General features: G+C 43.5%; 1 protein-coding gene across 1 annotated transcript in view; it reads right to left on the bottom strand.

Moving 5' to 3' along the window:
- arhgap36 (Rho GTPase activating protein 36) overlaps positions 1-27,191 on the bottom strand; it is a 329,472-nt gene extending 302,281 nt beyond the window's left edge. Inside the window, exon 1 of the mRNA XM_041196093.1 lies at positions 27,067-27,191. Coding sequence (XP_041052027.1) covers positions 27,067-27,108 — 42 coding nt within the window. The 5' untranslated portion in view covers positions 27,109-27,191. The remainder of the gene's footprint in view (positions 1-27,066) is intronic.
- Between the last annotated feature and the right edge of the window lie 208 nt (positions 27,192-27,399).

The raw sequence follows: 27,399 nt of genomic DNA, 5'->3' as shown, positions 1-27,399 counted from the left end.
CCGCTGGGTGGGCCTCAATTGGCCCACCCACTCAAAATGGCGATTGACCCCGTTTCGGTGGCGGGGTTCGGCTGCCCACCCACCGCCGAGCCAGTGGGGTCCGCCCTCCAGCCAAGGGCTAAATTCTGCCCATCATCTGCTGCCAGAGCAGCTGCGTCAACATCTTCTTCCTCCACTGCATCCCCCCCTTTCCAGCGCCAGATTATGGAGAATGCAGCATGCAACCACTATCAGTGACACAAGATCTGGGGGATACTGGAGTGCACCCCCTGAGCGGTCCAGGCATTGGAAGCGCATCTTGAGAAGACCGATGGCTCTCTCCACCATAGCCATTGTGGAGGCGTGGCTCCTATTGTACCGCTGCTCAACTTCTGTTCTTGGATGGCAGAGAGGCGTCATGAGCCACCTTTTGAGGGGATAGCCCTTATCACCTAGCAGCCATCCATCAAACTGGGCTGGAGCACTGAAGAGCCTCAGGGCCTGGGAGTGTCTTAGGATGTAGACATCATGGGAGCTGCCTGAGTACCTTGCACAGACTTGTAGAATCTGCATCCTGTGATCACACACTATCTGCACGTTCAAGGAGTGGAATCCCTTCCTGTTAACAATGGCTCCCGGCTGACCCGCTGGCGCCTTGATGGCCACATGTGAGCAATCAATTGCACCCTGGACGCGGGGGAACCCAGCAGTCGCTGCAAAGCCTCTGGCTCGCTCTGCCTGGCTGGCCTCATCCTTGAGGTAATGAATGAAATTCAATATCCACCTGAACAGAATGTCTGTCACCAGTTTGACGCAACTGTGGACAGCTGATTGGGAGACTCCACAAAGATCACCCACTGATCCCTGGAAAAAGCCGGAGGCATAGAAGTTGAGGGCCACTGTGACCTTCAGTGACACTGGCATGACGTGTCCACCCACACAGTCGGAGCTGATCTCAGGGCCTATCATCTGACAGATGGAAGTCACTGTCTCACTTGAGAGGCGAAGCCTCCTTCAGCATTGCACCTCAGACATATTGAGGTAGCTGCATTGCTGCCTGTAAACCCTGGCAGCAGGATAGTGGCGTCTCTTGTGGCCCCTTGTGCCTTGGACTTCCTGTTGGCCCTGCACCCCTTGCACCTGCGCCTGTCCTCCCACAGGTGGCTCCCCTGGAGGTTGAAAAGGGGCACCTGGCCTCCTCCCCCTTCTGGCCCTTTCTTCCTCCTCAGTGGAAGTGCCTTCAGCGGAGACCACAATCCCCATTCCCAGGGTAAGGTAAGATTGTCTGATACCTGGAAGGCCCCAAGTGGTATGACTCCTCCAGAGTCCTGAACTGAAGCCTGTTATTTCTGTCAAAGCAGCTCTGAAGCAAAATGAAGTTGTCCTGTTCACACGAGCAAGTAGCAGTAAGTTACAATCTAAAATACAAACTACAGGCATTAGTGAGCCCACTCACCCCTCTTATCCCGCAAGTGGATGAGGTTTTTGAAAATATGGCCTACCCGCCTGCCCGTTGCGCCCATGTGACACCCTGAAAATCGCGCGGGCTGTGAAAAATCAAATACAATTGGTGCCTCAAAGGCCTTAGCTGGCCCATTAATTATTGGCAGGTGCCCCTCTGTCCTCATAGTGTGCCCACCTATCGAAATATTGTGATGGCGCACGGTGACATCGGGACACACGCCTGACGTCATTGCGCGTCATTTTATGTTCCAATGTGTCGGGCCCTGCTCGCACGCCAAATGTAAAATTCTGGTCAGTATTTACAATGGGGTCTGCACATGACAAAAATAGAAGTGTGAACAATAGCAGACTGAAGAAAAGGGGGAGGAGAGAGACAGAGTGATCTTATGTGCTCTTTCCATCTCAAATTTTACAATTCTCATGTAATTTATAGGAACTCTGCTTTTGTTCCTTGTTTTCTGTTGTCCTCTTTAGCTGGCAAGAGAATGTTCCAATGGTCTGTATACAATAGTGTTCTCTAAATTAATTGATTCTTGTGCACTTTTTATGATACCTCAACCAAATACAATAGTTTTTGGCAAAGTATTATTGGTTAGCTTAGATTAAAATTAACTGAGCTTAAAATCTTGGCATGGTGTCTCTGGAGTACTACACCTAGTCAAGAGATAGTAATTAAGAGTGCAGCGTGACAATAACTTGGATTTATATTGCACCTTTAATGCAGTGAAGGTCTCAAGGTGCTGCAGAGAAGAAGCACATGACAAGCACTACAGCAGTTATGAGAAATTACCTCTTTTGTGAAGAACTTGCTGACACCTGTCTTATATCTATCATGCATCAGTTTGTGCCATATCGTTCTGTGGCATTTATCATGTTCTGCTTAACATCTGTTTCCTTTCTGAAACTTTGGAGGTCAAAGTGATCTCATGCACTTTCCTTCAGAAGGTTAGATAAATCGAGTAAAACCTCTGTAAAAGAACATCTGATATGTGGAAGAAATGGCTTCTTTTGCTGACTGGCCTTTTCTCATGCCGTGCTTGTTGCTCTTAATAGCCCAGACAAGACTAAAATTATTTATCACCAAGTTCTAATTATAAGCTAGGCAAATAAACCTGTGAAAATGTTTTCTTCCTTTTACAGCTTATGAATAGAGTCATGTCTTCGATTTTGTGTTCTCACCGCATTTAGCACAAGATTCATCTTTGAGATTTTTAGGATTTTAAGAGGGTCTAGATACAAACCACAAATTCCAAGATCTAACTTACTGATCCCCATCGGTGCAAGTGAATATTTTATTGGGGACTGAGAAATATGATTCTATGGGTTTATACAAATTACTAAGTGGTGCACTAAAACAAGCGCTTTGTTGGATTAATAATAACACTGATTCATTTGGGGTGAATATTATAAAGAAGCACGATTATTGTTGAGCTTTAAGGTGAACTTTTCCCTTAACAGCCTTACTGGAATGGATGCATGACTCATACCTTCTATTGTGCACTGACCTTACAAGACAGAGCTTCACTTGACTGACAGCTAATTAATGAAATATGTGAGTGAGGGAAAGTTGAATCTGTCACACATGTTGAACAAGCAATGCTAAAGCCAGGAGGGGAGCCCAGAGATGGCAACTATAAAATTAAAGAGCACAACATGCAGTTAGATAGATGCACCACTGAGAAAACTGCTTAGATATTCAGGGCTCTGTGAAAAATTCTTTATGACAGTCACATGTAATATTGAACTATTTTCCTGAGTAACTGCGACTGTTAAGATCTTTCATTGCCACCTGGCTATGTTTTTGCTATCTTTATCATGAGTTATAATGGATCCCATAGCCTTCTCATCAGTTATTTATGGAGAGTTATTGTGCCTGGACTGGCTTTCAGTCACTCATTAAAACTATTTCTTGTGAACTAATTGTGAAATCAGCTTGTTAAGGATTTCCAAAGAAAATTAATAAATGTCGTCTGAAATTCAAACATAAGCCAAAGAATTTGATCAACAAATTCTTCAGCAACCTGGCTGTAATGACTTGACAGAGCAGACAGGTTTCAACAAGGAACAACTAAACTTTATTACAGAGAGCTTTTCAGGTGCTATATGCTCGATCAGGTTGCTCCTCAGGAAGCCCCGCACCCTGGATTACCCGCGCTTAGGGCTCATTGGTCGACCCTCCAAGAACATCACATGATCCCGATAGACAGCAGGACAGGCTACACCTTCAGTTACTACATTTCCTCCCTCTTTAGTTTTTTCCAGTTTCTATTTACAGAGGACATTTGAATATCCAATAGCATCTACATATATGCAACTCAAGAGATTAAAGATTAAGAGCGGAATTGTCCCAGATTTGCACTAAATGCAGTACCAGATGGGTAAAACAACGTTTTTACCCTTTGGCTGCAATGGCAGCTTTTCACCCCATATTATCCCAAACCTGCTGCATTAATCATGCATTCCTGGGAAACATGCCGTTTATATGGTTGGGGGCTTTCATTCGCCTGCCATGCCATCACCTCACCACTTCAGCATACTGGGCGCCATATTTAAAGTCCAGCCACATGCACACATCTCATTGTTTCCAACCCAGGACTACTTCCCTTCTCCGCACTCCTTCGCCCCTCTGAACTCCTTCCCTTATACCTTGCACCCCCTTACACCTACATCCCCAATTGCCATCTTCTCCCCATTCCCCCCTCCTCCCCCTGTACTCCCACCCCCCCAACATTGCCCTCCGGCACCTTCTTTCTCTTTCTCTGAACCGCAACTCCCCAACACCTTCATTCCACCCACGCCAACCTCACCCCATCGACACCTCTTCCTCTCCCAGTCAATCCTGGACCTTCCTCTCCCACCCCCTCGACCATCATCCGTTGTGAGCATCAATGGTGACTTTCCAACTTCCGCAAGCTACATCATAGCAGAGCCATGTCCATGAGAATCCACGCAGCATGCCTTGGACATTCCTCTATGTGCCATTGCTTTTGAGCTGCAGCGTCTTCTGCTCCTTGGATGTCCACAATGTGAGCAAGGCACTGGTGGTAAGTGCCAACTTCTGTATGTCACAGTCGTCGAGACATGTTCTGCACCAGCACGTTTTCTTATTGGTGTGGGCGGATGATCCAGTATGGGCAGGATGAGTCCGCTGGGCTGCCCATATGCTGATATATTACAATGAGGTTCCTGACGTCTGATGGTGGGGAATGTGTCCCGCCATCGACGGGCTTAGCAGATTATCACAAATTGATTTTACAATGTTATGAAACCGATTTTTGGCATTCTCGCCATATTGTCCACTCATGCCACCGAACATGCCAACACCAGTGACACGGAAAATCCCAGCCTAAGTCTCTGAAGTGTTCTCCTCATTTAATTAGAGAAGCATAGCTCAACTACTTGAGGTTCCTCCACAGGATCTACATGATCAGGATCTGCAACATGAGATGCATCATTAGAAAGTGGCAGTTCTGGCTTAGGCAACACTCCAGGGACATCGGTTTGTCTATTCTAGGTCAATCTGTCACCTCGGGGATTGATGAATTGACATTGATCACTGGAAGAATAGCTGGTTGTTGGAATGTCTCTCTATCACCAATATGGTCCATGCATTTCCGATTCTGTCTTCCACTTCCATCTGGAATGTTAAGGGACCAATCTCTGAGACAATGGTTCCAGGAACCCAACAAGGTCCACTTCCCAAATTTCTCATGAAAACAGCGTTTCCTATACTGAATGCACGAGCTTTGCTGTGAATATAATGATTCAATTTTTGATCAATCTGATTTGTCTCTAACTTCCCCTCTAAGTTGGAAACACCAGACTTAGCATTGTATGTAAGCGGCATTTCATCAATAACTCAGATGGCGTTGAACTCATAGTTGAATGTGACATTGCACGATGAGTGAGAAGAAAGTGGGAAAGTTGAGTTTCTAGAGTACCATCTGATAACCTCTTCATTCCAGATTTGAAAGTTTACACAGCTCTCTCAGCTAAACCATTTAATAAGGGATGGTAAGGAGCAGTTTTAATATATCTGATTCCATTTAAATTCATGAATCTCTGAAACTCTGTACTGGTAAAGACTATCATTGTCAGAAACAACGATTTCCGGTAGGCCATGTGTGCTAAAACAATGAAGCAGCTTCCTGATAGTTGTGCTCGATGTTGGTGATTTGACTTCGCATACATCCATCCATTTAGAATGCACATTTACAATCAACAAAAGCATGGTACCTAAGAACAGTCCTACAATCTGAATACCACTGATAAACCTTCATTTTCTAGCTGGGCAAAAACCTTTCTCAGCTGTGAGGAGGGTCTCGGGACATAGCCAATGCGTCTTTCTGGTCCATTTTCCATTCTATGTGCTAACACAGCTCCTACATCATAAGGAGAAGCATCACATGTTAATACCAATTCTTTTGTTGGGTCGTAGTGTACCAACAAACACGGCAAATGCAACTGTTTCTTTACTTTCACAAAGGCTTCCACCAGTTGTGAATTCCACAAGCAATGGTGATTCAGTTTTAGCAACAAGTATAATGGCGCCAATACAGTTGATAAGTTAGGCAAGAAGCGGCTATAATCATACCCAGGGAAGGCTTGAGACCAGTCACATTGGACAATGAGGATGCATCTTTCATTACCCGGATGCAAACCCATGGCGCCCACCCTGTGACCCAGGCACTTGGAATGTACATTTTTCCTTCTTTAACCATACGCCTTCTTCCATGAACCTTCTTAGCACCTCCTCCAGGTTGGCCAAATATTCGGTCTCAGTTGACCCTGTGATCAGAACATCATCTTGGTATACTACCACTCAAGGAAATCCTTGCAAAGAACTCTCCATTGTCCTTTGGAAGATTGCATATGCAGACGATACTCCAAAGGATAGTAGACTATATTGATAAAGACCCCTATGCACGTTGATAGTCATGTATTTTCTAGACATGCTAACCAGCTCTAATTGTTCATAGGCATGGCTTATGTCCAATTTTGTATAGGAATTTGCCTCCAGCTAGCTTTGCATATAAGTTGTCTATCCTTTGAATGGGGTATTTAACTAGTTTGGCCGCCTTGTTTATGGTCAATTTATAGTCCCCACAAATGCATATGGTTTGGTCAGGCTTAACCACTGGAACTATGGGTGCTACCCATTCCAAGAACTGGACAGGTTGGATGATGCCCAGCTTTTCTAACCGGCACACTCTTGCATCCACCTTCTGCTTCAATGCATAAGGCACAGGTCTGGCCTCAAAGAAACGTGGTGTTGCCTGAGGATCCACATATATTTTTGCTTGCAAACCTTTTAACTTCCCTACTCTGTCCGGAAATACACTGTCGTATTTGCTTAGCAGATCAGGAGCTACTCCTGCTTTCAGGTGAAATATCTCAGACCAGTCAAGCTTGATTTTCTGTAACCAGTCTTGGCCCAGAAGACTAGGTCCTTCTTCTGTCACTATGATCACTGGAAGCTGGGCTGTCTGTTGCCAATAAGACACTGGCACTGTGGCAATGCCCTTTATCTGAATAGATTCTCCACTGTATGTCTTCCATTCAGCAGTTGTCTGTTCCAAATTTAGTGGCTGCTTATATTAATTTAGGAATTTAAATGTATGCTTTCCCACCACTGTGGTTAATGCTCCTGTATCTACCTCTATTATTAATGGTTTCCCATTAACTTGGATATTGACAGTGATAGGTTCGGGTTTTACAGCAGAGACATTATATGCGGAATAGATGTTGGTATCAGCAGCTTCAGGTTGTGCTGCATTATTCAATTCAGTCATGTTGGTTTGCTGCTTTATGTGCGATTTCAATTTCACCCTGCATTACTTTATTACTTGACCATTCTTATGATGGCAATGGCGTAGTGATATTGTCGCTAGAATAGTAATCCAGAGAGCCAGGGTAATGCTCTGGGGACCAGGGTTCGAATCCTGCCTTGGCAGATGGTGGAATTTGAATTCAATAAAAATCTGGATTTGAAAGCCTAATAGTGATCATGAAAGCATTGTCGATTGTTGTTAAAAACCCATCTGGTTCACTAAGATGGCACTATACCTAATGCGCTTTAGGGAAGGAAATCTGTTGTCCTTACCTGGTCTGTCAATATGTGACCTGACTCTTAAATGCCTTCTGACAATGGCCTAACAAGCCACTCAGTTGTATCAAACCACACCAAAGTCACAAAGAAGGAATGAAACAGGACGGACCACCCGGCATCAACCTAGGCACCTGAAATGACAATGGAAATCTCAACCCTGCAAAGTCCTCCTTACTAACATCTGGGGCCTAGTAACAAAATTGGGAGAGCTGTCTCACAGACTAGTGAAGCAACAGCCTGACATAGTCATCCTCATGGAATCATATCTTACAGATAATGTCCCAGACACCACCATCACCCTTGGGTATGTCCTGTCCCAGCAGAGGTAGCGGCAAAATGGTGTACAGTCAGGAGGGAGTCCTCAACATTGATTCTGGACTACATGAAGTCTCATGGCATCAGGTCAAGCATGGGCAAGGAAATCTGCTGATTACCAAGTACTGCCCCGATGTTGTCAGCTGATGACCTCCATGTTGAAGACCACTTGGAGGAAGCACTGAGGGTGGCAAGGGCGCAGAATGTATTCTGGGTGGGGACTTCAATGTCCATCACCAAGAGTGGCTCGGTAGCATCACTACAGATCAAGCTGGCCGAGTCCTAAATGACATAGCTGCTAGACTGGGTCTGCAGCAGGTGGTGAGGGAAAAACATACTTGACCTCATCCTCACCAACCTGCCTGCCGTAAATGCATCTGTCCATGACAGTATCAGGAGTGACCACTGCACAGCCATTGTGGAGACAAACTCCCATCTTCACATTGAGGATACCCTCCATCTTGTTGTGTGGCACTACCACCATGCTAAATGGGATAGATTTCAAACAGATCTAGCAACTCAAGACTGGGCATCCAGGAGGTGCTGTGGGCTATCAGTAGCAGCAGAGAATTGTACTCAAACCCAATGTGTAACCTCATGGCCTGGCATATCCCCCACTCTACTATTACCATCAAGCCAGGGGATCAATTCTGGTTCAATGAAGAGTGCAGGTGGGCATGCCAGGAACAGCACCAGTCATACTTAAAAATGAGCGTCAACCTGGTGAAACTATAATACAGAACTACTTACGTGCCAAACAGCATAAGCAGCAAGTGATAGACAGGGCTAAGCGATCCCACAACCAATGGATCAAATCTAATATCTGCAGTCCTGCCACATCCAGTTGTGAATGGTGGTGAACAATTAAACAACTCACTGGAGGAGGAGGCTCCACAAACATATCCATCCTCAATGATGGGGGAGACCAACACATTAGTGCAAAAGATAAGGCTGAAGCATTTGCTACAATCTTCAGCCAGAAGAGCCAAGTGGATGACCCATCTTGGCCTCCTCCGGATGTCTCCAGCATCACAGGTGCCAGTCTTCAGCCAATTCAGGTTCACTCCACATGATATCAAGAAACGGCTAAAGGCACTGGATACTGCAAAGGCTATGGGCCCTGGCAATATTCTGGCAATAGTTTTTGTGCTCTAGAACTTGCCACGACCCTAGCCAAGCTGTCCCAGTACAGCTATAACACTAGCATCTACCCGGCTATGTGGAAAATTGGCCAGGTATATCCTGTACATAAAAAGCAGGACAAATTCAACCCAGCCAATTACCACCCCATCAGTCTACTCTCAATCACCAGTAAAACAATGGAAGGGGTCATTAACAGTGCTACCAAGCGGCACTTGCTTAGCAATAACCTGCTCACTGATGCCCAGTTTGGGTTCCACCAGGGCCACTCAGCTCTTGACCTCATTACAGCCTTAGTTCAAACATGGACAAAAGAGCTGAACTCCTGAGGTGAGGTGAGAGTGACTGCCCTTGTCATCAAGGCAGCATTTGACCGAGTGTGGCATCAAGGAGCCCTAGCAAAACTGGAGCCAACGGGAATCAGGGAGAAAACTCTCCGCTGGTTGGAGTCATACCTAGCTCAAAGGAAGATGATTGTGGTTGTTGGGGGTCAGTCACCTCAGCTTCAGAACATCACTGCAGGAGTTCCTCAGGGTAGTATTCTTGGCCCAACCATCTTCAGCTGCTTCATCAATGAGCTTCCTTCCATTATAAGGCCAGAAATGGGAGTGTTCGTTGATGGTTGCGCAATGTACAGCACCATTCACGACCCCTCAGATACTGAAGCAGTCGATGTCCAAATGCAGCAAGACTTGGACAATATCCAGGCTTGGGCTGACAAGTGGAAAGTAACATTCGTGCCACACAAGTGTCAGGCAATGACTATCTCCAACAAGAGAGAATCTAACCATTGCCCACTGATGCTCAATGACATTACCATCACTGAATCCCCCCACTACCAACATCCTGGGGGTTACCATAAGCTGAACTGGACTAGCTAAATAAATACTGTGGCTACAAGAGCAGGTCAGAGGCTAGGAATTCTGTGAGATGTAACTTACCTCCTGACTCCTCAAAGCCTATCCATGTCCATGTCCAAATGCAGCAAGACCTGGACAATATGCAGGCTTGGGCTGACAAGCAGCAAGTAACATTCATGCCACACAAGTGCCAGGAAATGACCATCACCAACAAGAGAGAATCTAACCATTGACCCTTGATGTTCAATGGCATTACCATAACTGAATCCCCCACTATCAACATCCTGGGGGTTACCATTGACCAGAAACTGAACTGGACTAACCATATAAATACTGTGGTTACAAGAGCAGGTCAGAGGCTAGGAATCCTGTGGTGAGTAACTCACCTCCTGACCCCCCCAAAGCCTGTCCACCATCTACAAGGCACAAGTCACGAGTGTGATAGAATACTCTCCACTTGCCTGGATTAGTGCAGCTCCCACAACATTCAAGAAGCTTGACACCATCCAGGACAAAGTAGCCAGCTTGATTGGCACCAGATCCACAAACATTCACTCCCTCCACCATCAATGCACAATGACAGCAGTGTGTACCATCTGCAAGATGCACTGCAGGAATTCACCAAGGCTTCTTCGACAGCACCTTCCGAATCCACGACCACTACTGTAGTCAAGGGTAGCAGATAGATGGGAACACCACCACCTGGAAGTTCCCCTCCAAGTCACTCACTATCCTGACTTGGAAATATATCGCCGTTCCTTCACTGTCACTGAGTCAAAATCCTGGAACTCCCTTCCTAACAGCACTGTGGATGTACCTACACCACATGGATTGCAGCGGTTTAAGAAGGCAGCTCACCACCACCTTCTCAAGGGCAAGTAGGGGTGGGCAATAAATATTGGCCCAGTCAACAAAGCCCACATCCTGTGAATGACTAAAAAAAATTTCTGTCTCCTTGAAACTGCAGGTGTCCAGTCTGCGGTCACCCCCATATCTATAACAAATTAACCTTGGCATCACTGCTGAAGTGTTTCTACCAGGCATTTTCATGTTTCAAACAGCGGATATTGTCTTTTGCTTTGATGCTGTGTCTCTCATTTTTGTGCCACACCTGGCAGTAGGCTCCCACCCATCTGTCATGTTGTATGTGTTGCAAAGCTTTCTCCGACCTAGCGAAAATATATTCCACCAAAAGGAAAGAACAAGCTAAACACCAGTGAGACTCTATGGGTGAATAAAGACATAAGGGGCAGAATTTTCAGGTCGACAAGCGGGGGAAGGGCCTGCTCGCTGACGCATAAAATGACGTGTGGTGATGTCAGATAGGCGTCCCGACGTCACCGTGCGTCATTTAGATATTCAGTTCAGCAGGTGTGCAGCCGCGTCGGCTACATGCTCGCCGAACTGTCAAAGGCCTATTAAGACCATTTAAATAGTAATTAAAACTATTAACAGGGCTGCCCGTGCAACCTTAAGGTTGGCAGGCAGGCAAAGAGGCCAGGCGGCCTTCGCATTTTACATGGAACTTCATCCACGGGTGGGATGAGGTTTCATGAAGTGTTTATAAATGGAATAAAAATTTTTACAAAATTTCATTGACAAGTCCCAACTCATGTGACACTGCCACATGAGGGGACATGATTTGACATTTTTTTCTTTTCTTTATTTAAATTTTTAAAACCTAAACTAATCTCCCTGAGGCACCTCACACAGGCACAGAAAAGCGCAGGCCCTGACTTAGGGAATCCGCACACCACCCCCCCCCCCCCCCCCCCCCCCCGCACCCCCCCACCCCCCGCACGCACAGGGAGAGCTCAGCGCTTCCAGGCGTGTGTCACGCTGGCCGGGCCTTAATTGGCCCGCCCACATAATATGGCGGTGCAAACCCAATCGGAGGCGCTGATCAGCTCCGCACCCGCCCCCACCCAACCCCACACAACCCCCCGACAAGGAAAAAATTAAGGGTTAGGAAAGAGGTATACATTGACAGCAAAGGAGTGCATGATAAGAGAAAATATGAAGAAATAATGAGAGAAGTCAAAAAACAATTAGGAAGGCTAAGGGTAACTGTGAAATTAAATTATCAAGGAACGTGAAATAAAATAGTTAACAAAACAGGAAAGGATTGACGGGTCGGATCTCATCCCTCTTGAAAGAGGAGGGCTGAAGAGTGACCTGATAGATGTCTTTAAAACTATGAAAGGTTTTGACAGAGTTGCTATGGAGAGAATGCTTCTTCCTCTGGGAAGAACATAACTAGAGGTCATCAATATAAGAAAATCACCAAGAAACCCAATAGGGAATTCAAAAGAAAATTTTTTACTCAAAGAGTGGTGAGAATGTGGAAGTCATTACTGCAGAGAGTGATTGAAGTGAATGCTGGATTCACTTAAGGGGAAGCTAGTTGAGCATTTGAGGGAGAAAAGAACAGGTAGTCACGATGATAGATTTAGATGAGAAAAGATAAGAGGCTTGAATGGAGCATAAGTGCCAGAATGGACTGGTTGGGCCAAATGGCTTGTTTCTGTGTTGTATATCCTATGTAATTCAATTCTTTTGGCTGGTAAATTTCAACTTTCAATTAGTTCTGTTGATTCTTTCTCTGCAATGGTTGGGTATGGTGTGCATCATTTCCACCATGAATCTCAAGCCTTTTTAAGCTTTATGCTTACTGACTTCAATATCACCCATGTTGTTTATTTCCCTTTCTTATGTGCAGTCTGTTCTACTTGTCTGCATTTAAATTGTATGCCATTGTTCTGCTAATGTGTGTATTTTGACAATTTGCATTCAGTGTTTCTGCCCAATCATTTCTCTTAATGAGAAACACTAGTGGTTCCAATATCAAACCTGGGAGACTCCATAACACCCTTCACTCCTGTTCTCACAAATACTTGTTCTTTTCTACCCTTCTTATCCATTCCTGAGGTCTATCCTGAATGCCTACAGCTTTGACCTTGACTAATAAACTTTGATGTGGAATTTTACCAAGTGTCTATGATATAGTACCGGCACTGTCCACTTATGATATCATTTCCTCAAAGAAATGGAGGAGGCTGGTTACTTTCCAGTCCTGAATCCATGTTGTCTACTACCAGATTATTGTATAAATTGTTCAAAGCTCATTTCACTTGTGACCAGCAACATTGCATTTTGCAAGTAAATGTTTGTTTTCCTGATAGTTGCCACATTGTCTACTTTAAAAAAAATTCATATATTAAAGACAACTGTTGGGTCAGTCTTGGGACATTAAAGCCACAATCATAGTAATGTGCTTTTGGCGACAGCAGGCATGCTGCTCCAATCCATGGTGCAGAATGCCTTTATATTTTTGGCATGGTGACATTATTTAGTACTTTATCATCTGTCCTTTGAAAATCTGCCACTAGGACCCTTGACAGCTGCGAAAGTCATTTGCCTGGCCATTTCCTAACCCACAAACACCAAAATTAAATAAATTCAATGCTGGCTTTACAAGTAAGTTTAAAAACTTACTATTCTTCATCAGTTAATAATCCTATTCTATTCCTTGCCAAAAATGGTCCTAACTGCACCTTTAATGCATTTCCAGGCTGCATCTAACATTCTGCTGAAAGGTCATTGACCTGAACCGGTAACTCTGGCCTGAAGCAGATCACCGTCCACAATCAGCTCCGTGCCGTGATTTCACGCGGGCGGGCCAATTAAGCAGTAGTGCTGCGCTACCTGTGCGGATGAGGGGAGGAGGGAGAGCGGGCCTGGCACGCAGTTCGCGCACGGAGCTGCTTCAGGGAGATTGAAGCGCTTTTAAAAAAATAAAGGTTTTATTTAATTAGTATTAGCTTTAGGAAACGTCATCCTGCTCGTGGAATAGGTTTCCTAAAAAATGTAAAGGCTGCTTGTTTGGATGGGCAGCATAAATTTCAAGTTAATTAGGTCCTTAGTGGCCTTAATAGGCCTTTCAATTATCGGCGGACGCACAGCCAACTCCGGCGTGCGCCCACCAGCATGTCGGGTAAATGCCCACATGCCAAAGGTTAAATTCAGGCCTCTGTTTCTCTCTCCACAAAGATTTCCAGACCTGCTAAGTGTTTCCTGCATTTTCCGTTTTCATTTCAGATTTCCAGCATCTGCGGTAATTCGTTTCTGCATCCAAACTTGCTCCTCTCTTTGCAATTGTGGCCAACCTGGTGCATCGTTTAAGCCCAATTGGCAAAAGTCTGGGCAGTCACCTCCCAACCTTGCAGGAGCACACTTCCGGTACACTCTGTACTAAAAATGTCACCAGGTAGGAAAGGAAAATGATCTCTTATAGTTTTTTTTTGTAAAAAAGATAGATTAGCAGAACGGGGAAAGATATGCATCTTTGTGCAACTCCCAGTATACAGCTATCTCTGCAAAAGCATACACCCAATCAAAGAATTTCAAGGAATAGAACTATTTCCTGTTCACAACGCTTATACAGGTTCCCTCAGAGCCTCAGAACTCAATTGTAACCACTCAGAATTTCTAGGGAATTCTTTGCTTTCTTGCTGTTTTGGCAGGAAGTTGGATTCTTTTGTTGCTCCAGAGTTCTTGTTGATTCTTCCACCAAAATTATGGCAGGAGAGGAGATCAGGGAATTTCTGCAGAAATCCTATGCTAAATTTCTATTATGGTGCAGTTATCTACTTCCTTTTTTTTTGAAGCATTCTGTTTTTGATGAAAGGTACTTAATAAATTGAGATTTTGTTTTACCTCCGCCCTCTTATATCAATTCACTCCCATCCACTCCTGATGGTGTTAGATTCCTACCAGGGGACAATTTCACATATTATAGCTCCCCTCTGGTCTCTTGTAAATAATGAGTTTTTATTGACTATTCAACTGCATCAGGCATCACAGATGAACCTGAACCTGTCCTCAGCTCCTAAAACGCACTTGTCAGCCACTATCATTGGATTGTGATGAGGAAGTAAGAACATTGACTGAGTCATCAGTTGTTAAGTGGCAAGTAAACTCAGTCTAATGAACCCTATTCTCAGATTGCATGCATGGATCACGCCAAAGCTCAGAGCCTGTTTTGGGCAAGATAGATACCTTGTTAAGTGCTTTGTGCTTTAATTTCTCAGTGCTTAATTCATCAGGAAGTGCGTGGGAAGATCTGTAAATTGACCATTGCACTGTGGAGTTTAGAGGTATTCAGCTTCCAGCAATAGTCACGGTCTGTTCAATTTCAGTGTGTTTTGTGCAAAACTTGAATTGCTGTATGTGATAAATAGATAACCATGGCCTAACTCCTGCCAAGATCCCAAATCCTAACATGTGAAGGCCAGTCATCGGATTCCATTATCTGGCTCACTGATGCTCCCATCAGATCATGAGCCCTGCCTTGTCGCCATGAATCTTCCTGCTCAGCATTATCTGATTTATAGGACATGCTAAGGATATGAACTGAACACAAAATCTTTGTTTAGAGAACATCTGAGCACACACAAACAGTTCAAGCCTTCAACTCCTCTTCCTCTAAGCCCAGCAAGAATTATTTCAAAGAAAACTTCCCATTCAGGCCTCTCCTGGCTCTGATGCTGTCTCACACTCTTTACATCCAACAGAAGATTCACTGTGCCCTTCATGTCAGGGCTAGTTTACTAACTCTGTTTGGGTGGAGATTTTGTCACATGACCTCCCACCTCTAATCACCCCAGGCAGTAAAACATTTTCCCTCTGTCCCTAACATTTTTACAAATAATACAAAACGTTCTTAAAAAAAAAATGAAAAAATTCATTTTTTTTAATGCCCTGATGTCTTTTCTCCTGGGTTGCTCATGGTAATGTCCAGGAGATTATTGTTCACTTTCTAGAGATTCCAGAACATTCCTGGAGGGTTGACAATCCTATTCAGGTCTCCAAGTCAAAATGTGAATCAATTTCCAATGATGTCATCCGTACCTGACATGCATTTGTTTAAAACAATTGCTGGTTTGGGTGGTGGTGCCCTTGCCACTTAAGCAATTGAACCAGTTAAAGCCAGGATCCATCACCTCCTGCTATTGCCAGGATGGATAAGAAACCTGTGTGAATTTTACTGCCCACCTGCACTGCAGGTAGGGTTAAAACCCATACCTACTTCATAGAAACATAGAAAATAGGAGCAGGAGTAGGTCATTCAGCCTTTTGGGCCTCCTCCACCATTCAATATGATCATGGCTGATCGTCTATCTCAACTCCTGTTTTCTCCCCATACCCCCTTAATGCCTTTAGAGTCCAGAGATCTATCTATTTCCTTCTTAAATTTATTCAGTGACTTGGTCTCCACAGCCTTCTCTGGTAGAGAATTCCACATGTTCACTACCCTCTGAGTGAAGAAGTTTCTCCTCATCTCAGTCCTAAATGGCCCACCCTGTATCCTGAGACTGTGCCTCCTTGTTCCAGACCACCCCAGCCAGAGAAAATATCCCTGCACCCAGTCTGTGCAGCCCTGTCAGAATTTTAAACGTTTCAATGGGATTCCCTCCCATTCTTCTAAACTCCGGTGAATACAGTCCTAGTCAACACAATCTCTCCTCATACGACAATCCAGCCATCCCAGAAATCAGTCTGGTAATCTTTGCTGCCCTCCCTCTATGGCAAGTATATCCTTTCTGAGGTAAGGAGACCAAAACTGCCCACAATGCTCCAGGGGCAGGATTTTATCTTGTCGGGTGGGTGCAGTGGGAGCTGCAAAACCGACCGCACCCCGATCGGGCCCCGATCACGAGTTCAGGCCGACTGGCCAATTAACAGCCAGGGAGGAGCATGAGCGCTGAAGTGGTGCGCTCAGTGAAAGCTCCCTGAAGGCACAGAGCTGCATCAGGGAGTTCAAGATTTTTAACATTAAAAGGAAAGATTTCAAAAGTAAGGAAAACATGTCCCCTCACGTGACTCTGCCACATGAGCAGGAACATATTAAAAATGAGTTTCAAAAATGTTTATTTTTTTTTATTTACTGCTTGAAACCTCATCCCGCTCGTGGATGAGGTTTTGTTTAAAATGCGAAGGCTGCCTGGTCTATTCACCCGCCCACCAGCCGAACAGCTGGATGGGCAACGAAAAATCCAATTTAATTAATTGGCCTCTTAATTGTCGGTGGGTGCGCTGCTGCCGATCGAAATATCATGAGAGTGCGCAATGCCGTCGGGACACTCGCCCCACTTCATCACGCACTTTTTCACTCCCCTTTGGGTCAGGCACGTGCCCACCCACGGGGCAAAAGATTCTGCCCCAGGTGTGGTCTCACCAAGGTCCAGAACAGCTGCAGTAAGACATCCTTGCTCCTGCACTCAAGTCCTCTCGCAATGAAGACCTCCTTCAAGGTGTACAGGAAAACCTGAGAAAGAGTGAGAACCAAATGGACAACTGCTGGATAAAAAGCAAACGAATTGAAAATGCTGACAATGCAAAACAAAAACATATAGGTCAGACAGCATTATTAAAGAAGTCAAGTTCGTGTTTTGGTTGTAACCCTTCAGCAGAATTGGTGAACAAGTTACACCCAATAAATATTAACTTAACTGTTCTCTCCACAGATGCTGAATAACCTATTGACTGTATTTTGCTGGTGGAACTGTTAGGTGGAAAAATTGCAAGGGCTAATGCTCTTGTTGTCCAGCCTGAATGAACTGATTAAATATCAAAATAATGGTATTCTTATCGTATTAGCAGAGGCCCAAAAACAATTGAAGTACAGTTAGTATCTTTATTGCAACTATGCTTTCTAAATCCCCATTTCATCCTTCCCATGCCATCTCTTTCATGCCATGCCCATCCCATTCCATTATTTCCTCTCATATCATTCCCATCCCATCCCTCATCCCATCCTTTCTTCCTATGTCATCCCTATCCCCATTCCATCCCTCGCATGCCATCCCATCCCCAAATCTCATTCCAATCCTTCCATGCCTCCTCATTCCATACCTCCTATGCATCCAACATCCTTACATGTCCTCCACCCCAATCCTCTCCCATGGGCTTTCCTTCCCCCATGCTTCTCCCCCCCCCATGCCATCTCCCACCACCCACTTTGTGTTGCTGCCCCCTGTGGCAATCACTCCCATGCCATGTCCCCATTGCATTGCATATTTGGTGAGGTTATTTTGCAAATCTCTGTTGTTCTGCATCTATGGGATGACAGTTGGTCAATTAAATATTTTAAAACTTTATTGTGGCATTCAGGCATTGAGTGTATGCCTAACAGATAAACCCACCAACAAATACAGCCCTTAAAACTAACCAATCAAAACAGTCTGGACAGACAAAAACTGCTTATTATCATTATAGATTCACAGATATAGTGAAGTAGAATGTAAGGGACAGAGAAAGAGCTAGAGAGCATGTGAAAGTGAGAGAGATAGAGAATGTGTGGATAATAAAAGTGGAAGTGGGAGGGGACTACAGAGTGGAGAGGAGAGATGGAATGGAGGAGAAAGAGGAGAACAAGCAAAGAGGATTGAACAGAGCGGGAGGCAATAGAAGTTGTGGAAAGGAAGAAATGTGGAGTGAGAGAGAAAGATTGTACATAGGGGAGGGAAAGATAGTGTGGAAGCAGAGGCTGGGGAAGAAAACCTGGAGGGGAAGTATTTGGAAGGAGAAGGATGAGGCAGAGCAAGAATGGAACTGAGGTCATAGGGTTACAGGGGGCAGAGTCCACATTTGGCCAACCTGGCACAGCACAGGCATGTTAACGTCCTCCAATGCTGCATTACCATGCACGTCTGACTCAAAACACAAGGCAAGCTTGATCGGGATTTAAGTGAGGAAAAAAAATTAATGAGCGAGAACATGAAGGATAATGAGAGAGAAAGTGAAAGGGGACAGAAAGTCAAAGAGGAGACTGTTAGAGAAAGTGAAGGAAGAGAGAAAGAGTGAAAGTTGGAGGCAAAGTACAAAGTGAAGGAGGCCACAGAAATTCAGGGAATGAGGGGAAAGGGGACGTGAGTGGAAGTAAGAGAGAAAGGTGAAGGACAAACAAGAACGAGAAAGAAAAGACAGAAGTTAAGAGGCAGAGAGAGAGAGGAAAATAAACAAAAACAAACAAATTGAAGAAAGAATAAAGGGAATGAATGTGAGCACTAGTGAGAGTGGAAGGAGAAATTGAAGGAAGTTTGATGGGACAGAAAAGAGAGGGAGGAGCAATTAAGAGAAACCAAATTGGGACGGAAGCTAAACTGGGAGTGATCCAGATGATGAGAAATGCAAGTGGAGCTGTGACAGACAAAAGTGAACAATATTGCAGGTGCCATGATGACCAAAAGTTGGAAAATAGATTAGGAGCTGAATCTGCTCAAACACTATTGTGCCTGATTCAAGTGGTTTAATCATACACAGCCCATGGGGTAGTTGTGATTTACTAATCAGTCCCACAGCTACAAATGGAAACACAGTCCTAATATAGAGCATGTTGAATTAAAAAATGCAAGTATTTAACAGGTAAAGAGGTAACTAAAAACCAATTAGCATTTGTAGAAACAATACTGGATCATGAGTGTTCAATTTGGCAGAATGTCTTGCAGCCGTTAAACACAATCCTTTAAGCACAATGACTAAACAGTTCAGTGAAGAGCAGGTATAATTATCTGTAGCAGCTAAAACAGACTTTCCTGTCAGCATATGTTGAGGGTATTTATTATATCAGTGAGTGAAATGCTAATTTAACCCAGCCAATTATTCAGACTCATATTAAGGCAGATCATGAAAGGCATGTTTACTTCATTCCAGCACTGGATTTCCAACTCAGGTTTCTAATCGTCAATGGCACTTGTAATGTAAATGTACCAGCTTCCAGACAACCAATGGCAGCACTATTATTAGTTCCCTTATTGGCTGGTTTCATACCATAAATCAGTTCAGTGGATCAGTAGACAGGTTGGACCAGATTTTCACCATCAAGGCGGATAGGTCAAGTCAGGAAACTTCCCAGCTTGGCGCACCTGCCTTGGGATTAAGTGTCCTGAATGACACAATCTTCGTTCTGGGAGGGGTGGAGATGGTGTGGAATGGAGTTGGACCCACTGCCCCCGGATTCAGATCGGAGACAACCACAGGGACTCCCAAATGCCAAGACAGGCTGGCTAAAAGACCCATCTTGGTTCTCTGGGACTTGACCCCAGTTGTTCTGCTAAATATTACGCCCTCTAGCTCTCACCCCTCACACCCTCTCATTCCACCTCCCCCCCCGCACATTCCCCATGCCCTATTCATGTCGACTCCTGGCAACCCATGCTCCCCACCCACCCCCAATTACCCCAATACTCTCCAAGCCAACCCATGTCCCTCCACAACAAGCAATTGCTCTTTATAGTTCCAATACCAACTTAGTGCTAATTCATTGAGACCCATATCCACATCCATCCCCATAGCGGACACAAAAATTAGGCTTGTTTTCAAATTTTTTCCACCCCTCCCACCGTCACCCCCACCCCCCACCCCCATGCCATTGTCTTTCCAATGGCACAGAATCCTTGAATGTGATGATGTCACCATGAACAGAGTGATGTCACCCACATAGGTAGTGACATCACCCGCATGTGATGATGTCGCAAAGGTGTCCGGTTTTGGTGGCTTCTGGCACTGGCCACCTTATTTTTAATGACCCCTCTCCCTCCCCTCTGTCCTGGAAACCGTCGGGTGCACTGATTAAAATCAAGCCCAATGTCGCAAACGTTTAATGCATATATTTGCTTTTATATTTTTAAGTGTTGTATGTGTTGGAAATCTATTGTCAACTATGATGTATTATATTACCAGTTATATAATTCCTTCAGCCCAGTCACTGCTGTCCCATTCAGCTTTCTGTCTTGATCTTCAGAACTTGGATATGACAGTACTTTATCTATTTAAAAAACAGTGCTAAGCATCCTGGTTCACTTATCTGTAAATTCAGGTCAATTCTTTCCATTATCATTTCCTATGATAATGAAGTCATTTACCCAGCCTGAACAATTAAATCTGCTGCCATTGAATGTGCAACATAGTTATAACTGGTGATGGTGCTCTGCAGCCAGATAAAACATGGGAGATCCCCCAAAAACAGGTGCAGTGATTGCAATGTGAAATTAATCCAGGTCCATTCAAAATAATGTAGGCAGCACACCAACCAAAGGAGTTCAGCAGCAGATGGAGCCGTGTGTATATGTACATAAACCATTGAAGGTGGCAGGACAGTTTGAGAAAACAGTTAATAAGGCATATGGAATTCTGGGCTTCATAAATAGACACATAAGACTGAATTTTATGCCAGTGGGATTTTACGTTCTCACCAAAGTCATTGGAGTTTACAATGGCTTGCCGCATTTTACGGCCCTGACCCCTTCACGATGGGGCTGTAAAATTCCAGCCATAGAGTACAAAAGCAGGAAAGTTAAGATAAACCTTTACAAAATATTGGTTTGGCCTCTACTGTTGTACTGTGTCCAGTTTTGGGCACCACATGTTCGAAAAGATATGAATGCATTAGAGACGGTGCAGAAAAGATTCACAAGAACAGATCCAGGGACGAGGGACTTCAGATATGTGGATAGATTGGTGCAGTTGGGGCTGTTCTCCTTAGCAATGAGAAGATTGAGAGAAGATTTGTGAAAGGTGTTCAAAATCATGAGATGTCTGGATGAAGTAGATACGGTGAAAATGTTCCCATTAGTGGAAGGATTGAGAACCAGAGGACGCTGACTTAAGGTGATAGGAAAAAGAAGCAACTGTGACATGAGGAGAATCTTTTTTACTCAGTGAGTGGTTAAGATCTGGAGTGTAGTGCCTGAGAGTGTGGTGGAGTGTCATGAAGCTATTAATGTATATAATATTTTGGAAAATATTTTTCTTTTAAAATAGAGGTTTAGTCTGCGGGTGTGTCTTAATTGGATTAAAGGCAGCTAGTCTGGGTGCTTTGATAGGTACTAGTTTTGAGATGTAAGAGAGATAACATGCATTTGCATTTTGTGAGTAGAGCATTCAAAAAGTAGGGTGAAAACTGACACCTTTCTAGCAGCTACCAAGCAATATGTTTATATTACTAATAAAATTGGTACTATGAAGGGGTTAAAAGGTGGAGTTCAAAGAGGTTGTTGATGCAATGAGAATTAACATTCAATCATTCAGTAGTTTTCGGGTGTGCAGAGCAGAGGCAATGTAAGATCAAAAGGCAGCTGCAGCCTCCAACTGGCTCCACAGGTTTTGAATTTGTAAGTTGAAAATGTTTTGCCTGGTGTTTGGCTAAGTCTATGGGTTGCTGTTGCCTTAATGGAGCTTAGTTTGAGAACTTGTTAAAAGTTATGATAGTAGGAATTTGTAGCCATGTGTATATATATTTTAACCTGTGTAAATTAATAAAATGTTTCAGTTAGTTTAATGTAAAACCTCGAGAACTAGTAGTCTGCTGAATTTAGAGTTGCATCTCAAAAATAACACTTAGAATTATAGGTTATGACAACTGTTTAAAATTTCCCTCTGGGATTTTAAAATAACTCCGCTTTATCAACTGCATCAATCATAACGGGAGGTACATTCAACCGAGGCTTTCAAACGAGAATTCGATAATTATCTGAGGATAAAAAATTTGCAGGTCTATGGGGAAAATGCAAGGGAATGGGACTAACTGAGCTGCTCTGACAGAGGGCTGGCATGAACATGATGGGTCGAGTGGCCTCTTCCTGTACTGTAACCATTTCATGATTCTATGGTCAGAATTTATCGCTTGGCGGACATGCTCAGCGGGGACAGGCAGGGGCAGGCAGGGGTAGTTGGGAAGCCGACCGCCGCCCACGATCAAGGCCGGAAGGCAATTTCACGCTGGCGAGCCAATTAAGGCCTACCCAGCGTGAAACGCTCAGCGCTGCATGTGCGGGTGGGGGAGGAGGGCGAGCTGGGCGAGCAGGGAACTTCATGCATGTGTGTCAGTGTGTGCTTGAGAATCTCCCTGAGGCACAGAGCTGCCTCAGGGAGATGAAGAGTTTTAGAAAAAAAGATATGAAAAATGTTATAAAATATGTTCCCTCATGTGACTCTCTCACATGAGCAGGGACATGTTATTAATTAAATGTTAAAATTTTTATTTTGTTTTTATTTGCTTTTGGAAACCTCATTCCACCCGTGGACAAAATGTTGAGAAGTATTGAATCGTTGAATTCCTGAACACTCAATATTTGCTTACAACCTGAGGATCCCTTCAATTATCACTCCAAGCAGCCAAATCCTGACTTGTACTGCTGATGGTGGGAACAGGCAGGCAGAAGGATCAAGTAACATCACCATTTCTCATTGACAGTTAGCTCAAGGCCCATTTTGGGATGCTGACCCACTCAAAAATCAAAACATGGAACCAGTTGTAAACCACTGCAACTAGCTGATTCTGATTCTGAGTGAAAATGGGGTGCCAGCAAATTGGAAATCAACCCCCATAAAATTTGACATCTAGAAGCAGATAACCAAGCATGCATGCCAGCATACCCACTTGCAGTGCTCTCCCCAAGATCAGATAATCAGCAGCAGACAGCATAAACAAGGTGCTGCTGCCAACTGCAATTGAATATTGTAATTGTCAGGCTGAACTTGGTATCAACACTATAACTTCAATCTCAATTTTATTCAGTGCTTGCTTGAGGTTAGCAGCAGGAACCAGTGTATAGCTTTTATTCCATTTTGCAAAATCAAACTGAAAAAGCAGAGGCTGCAATACTAGCTCATAGATTGCAATTATTGAATCACTTAGTCAGCAAGTAAGGTGTTGCAAGATGACAATTTACTGTAACTAACTTTTAATTCATTGCTTCCTCCATTCTAAACTGCTACAGCAAGCACAGCAGCAAATTAGGGACCTCAGAACCAGTGTAGCTAATACCCCAACTACATAAATTAACTAATTAAGCAGATCAGTATTGATCACTTGCAAATAATTGTTTGAGTTATGGACCCACTCAGCTGCTGTATTCCATTTTCAGAATTTATTTTAAAGTCACAGATTTATTTTAACCAAAAGATAAAATTAGTAATTTAAGTTGCTTAATTATTAAGCATACAGGGTACTAAATTTATTTTCATCCTGCCTGCTTCTTGGATACACAATGTGAACAAAACGGTCCAAATTTGAGAGCTATTTATACTGAATGGGCACCTGAAATGTGTGCCTCACTATACTGGCTCAGACGACATTTCAGGATCACTGGAGCTTGTCTTAAGCAGGTATCAGGCCTCATTTCATATATTAATAAGGAGATATACGCCTCTTTAACGAGCCTGGCCAAAATTGGTTGGAAACAGAATAGTGCATGTGCCAAACATGCTCCACCTGGTTCTTTACATTTTTCTGTGATCTAACCAGGAGTCCACAAAGTGACTGCTGCCAACTACAAACATAAGGATACATTTTTTTTTCTTTTTAACTTACCTTAATGGGAAGCCAGGAAGAACAGGACCGGTCCTTGTGGCTCCACAACACTACTGAGGGCCTCACTTAGCCCATACTTGCCACTCTCTCTGATCCTACCTGAGGACCACAGCCAGCCCATGTTCACCTCTTATTAGATCCTACCTGGCAGCCACTGCCGGTATAACAACCGACGTCTTTTTGGGCCAGTGGAAACTCGCAGGTGCCCATTGCTTTCTGGAAGTATTCATAAGAGGCCTGAGACTTCGAATAAGCCTTAGGCCTCTGGCATCTGGGGCAAACCACGAGCCCACCAATTATGTCATACCCAAAAATGGGTCCAAAAAGTTTCTCCCCTCACTCACTTTCATCAATTCACTGCCCTATGTTACGAATGTGTCACTGATATTATAGATTTTGTAAAAAGGCTAATCTTCCTTTTTAAATGGACACAATAAACCTTAAAAATGGCTGCCAAAAGTCACTTGACCTTTTCCATGGCAATGTGGTCAAGCTTCCAGAAAGCTCCAAATGAATTGCAGGTAGTCATACTCAGATATGTGAAGATATTTGAAATTCAATGTACACTTTCACCACAGTGAACAGAAACTCATAGTGGCTTCCCTGAAAGTGTGAAGGGCTCTTTCTTATCTCCAAAAACCTGGGAGAATGGGGTCCATTGAAGTTAATGGCTGAGACCTTGGTTAATTACCTTGGATAAAGACAATGGATGGGACAATTAATCCCCAGCCCTCCCACCACCAGACTAACCTAATACCCAATATGGAAGTATGATTCAACAGTTTGGTATAGCAGCTATTTTAAGTTTTGGAACTATATAAAACCTGACTGCGAACAGCCATTTTTGGTGTGATCTTGAACGTTATGAGAGCGACATCTTGGAACAGAAACTGCTTCTCAACAGGAGAGACTGAGGAGGATTTCCAAAAATATCTGTTGGATTGCTGTACTGAATCAGGCTACCAAGGCTACCAAGAGCTGCCACCTGCAGTGAGCCTTCACTCACTCCCAGAATCTGTTCTACTGGCTGAGTCCATTTGCAAAGTCAAACTCCAACTCTTCAACTGCAGAAACCATCATAGCTGCTAAACCAAACTTCAAGCTTCAGCCCCTTCACATCGGAAAGAAGGAACTCAAGCAATGGACTTACAACAATATCTCATAGAGACTCATTTGAAATCTCATGTTTAAGTATCTTTATCTGCTTTTAATCTTTATATCTGTTTTAGTTAGTAACTTAATCACTTTTACCTGAGTAACGTTTTACTGTAGCTTTTGTAATAAACTAACCTTTTTTATCTTGTTTAAGACTAAAGTTTGTCCGCTGGATTATTTTTCAGTTGAACCACTAATAAATTGAAAGGGGGCTATATACGCACACACAAGTTCTTAGTTTACAGACCACTTTAAGAAAATGCCTTTCAAGTGGTCATTACACCGACAATAAACTCCAAACTCAGCACAAAAAAGGTTTTGATGGGTTTTAGCTAAAGAAATTAAAAATCAAGAAAGAGCAAAGATTCATTTTACTTTATTAAATTATTTTGAACAAATGAATTTAAATATAGTTACCTGTGCCATTATTTTTCAGTGCTGTGTACTGAGAAAATTAGCACAAACCAAGGAAATTTGCGATCACCATTGACTCAGGGGGCAGAGCAATAATCGTCAATTTTGCATGGTTTTCATGAATGTATTGGTGAAATAGTACAAACATCTCAGGAAATTATGGCATTCTGTAATTAATCGGGTAGCCTACTTACAGCATAATATTTGGGGTTTTTACCATGTCAATCCCAATGACATAGATGTGCAATTCCAATGGTGTAAGTCTCTAGGAAATTCTGTATCAACGACTTAAAGTGCACCCGATACTGAATTAATGCAGGAAACTGTGGAATTAATATAGGATACAATGGGGCAGAAATGTGTTCAATATTAATGATATCAAGGAAGATCATCGTGCGCTTGGCACAGATAGCAACTCACAGGACTGCCAGCATTGGGGAATCGTCTGCAAAACAAATTTCTCCCCCAATGTATCCAAAGCACATCAAATGTCATCAGTGTATATCTTATATACACTTTCTCTATAAATAACTTTAGCTTAATTTCTCATAGAAATCCCCAGGTACACCACAATGTAGCACCAGCCAACTTTACTGTCTGAGGGTCTCTGCCGAATTAATGCCCAAAGAATAGCTGTGCTTATTCACCCTGATACCTTCATCATTCCTGTGTAAATGCTAAAGCTTTGCAGCAATTTTGATGTTCAGATTGACTGCAGAACATTCAAAACCCCATTTTGAAGTATGTGTAAATTGGTGTTCACTCCTGGGCAGAAAAGAGGTGAAAGTGCAAAAATATTGGACTTTGGACCTGAGTGCAATTTCCAAAGTTTGAATTGAGCACACCTGTGGATTTCTCCAGTTATGTTACCTTTTACTCAGCCATAGCTTGATCTGCTTTAAATGTCAGAGCTACAGTAGAATTGCTACCAAATTGCACATCCAGTGATTCCAAAATTTCAAAGCTAAACCTTCATAAAACATATCCCATTCCCATTATGGATCCTGAGTTACTTAATCGTCTCAGAGAAACACATCACCAGATTGTACATATCAATCACGTCAAATTAATAACACTCTAAATTACAAAGATGACATTGATTCATACAGAGTTATTACTTCAGAAAGCTAAAGAGCATGAAGCTAGAATGTACTCAACAGGACTGATGTGCTGTATGCCAGAACACAAGTTTGGAAGAATGATTTTATCACAGGTTTTGGAGCGTCAAAGACAGAAAATAAACAGTTTTGACTCACCATGTAGTATAACGGATTGTCAATAAAGACTGAATCATCCATCGTTGCACTTTAATTCACAGTACACAAGAATCAGTAAGGATGGTCCCTTGTTAACATCAGAACATGAACTGCGCCAGATAAAAATGGCTCAAGAAAACAACTAAGAGAGTTAGATCTCTGCTTGCTGTACATTTTTCTTTCCTGCTGTTGTGTCTCTGAATTCTGGTCAGATGGCACTGTTCAGTTTCAGATGCCTGGGTGCTTCGTGTCTGTCTGGGCTGCTTCCCACACTCAACAGGAGGTAGAGAGTTAACAGGCACACAGAAGGCATATTCCTAGGACATCATAATG

This window comes from Carcharodon carcharias, chromosome 9 (assembly GCF_017639515.1).
Source record: "Carcharodon carcharias isolate sCarCar2 chromosome 9, sCarCar2.pri, whole genome shotgun sequence".
Classification (NCBI taxonomy): domain Eukaryota; kingdom Metazoa; phylum Chordata; class Chondrichthyes; order Lamniformes; family Lamnidae; genus Carcharodon; species Carcharodon carcharias.
The sequence above is the reverse complement of the archived record's forward strand: the minus strand, read 5'-3'. Positions and strand labels throughout refer to the sequence as shown.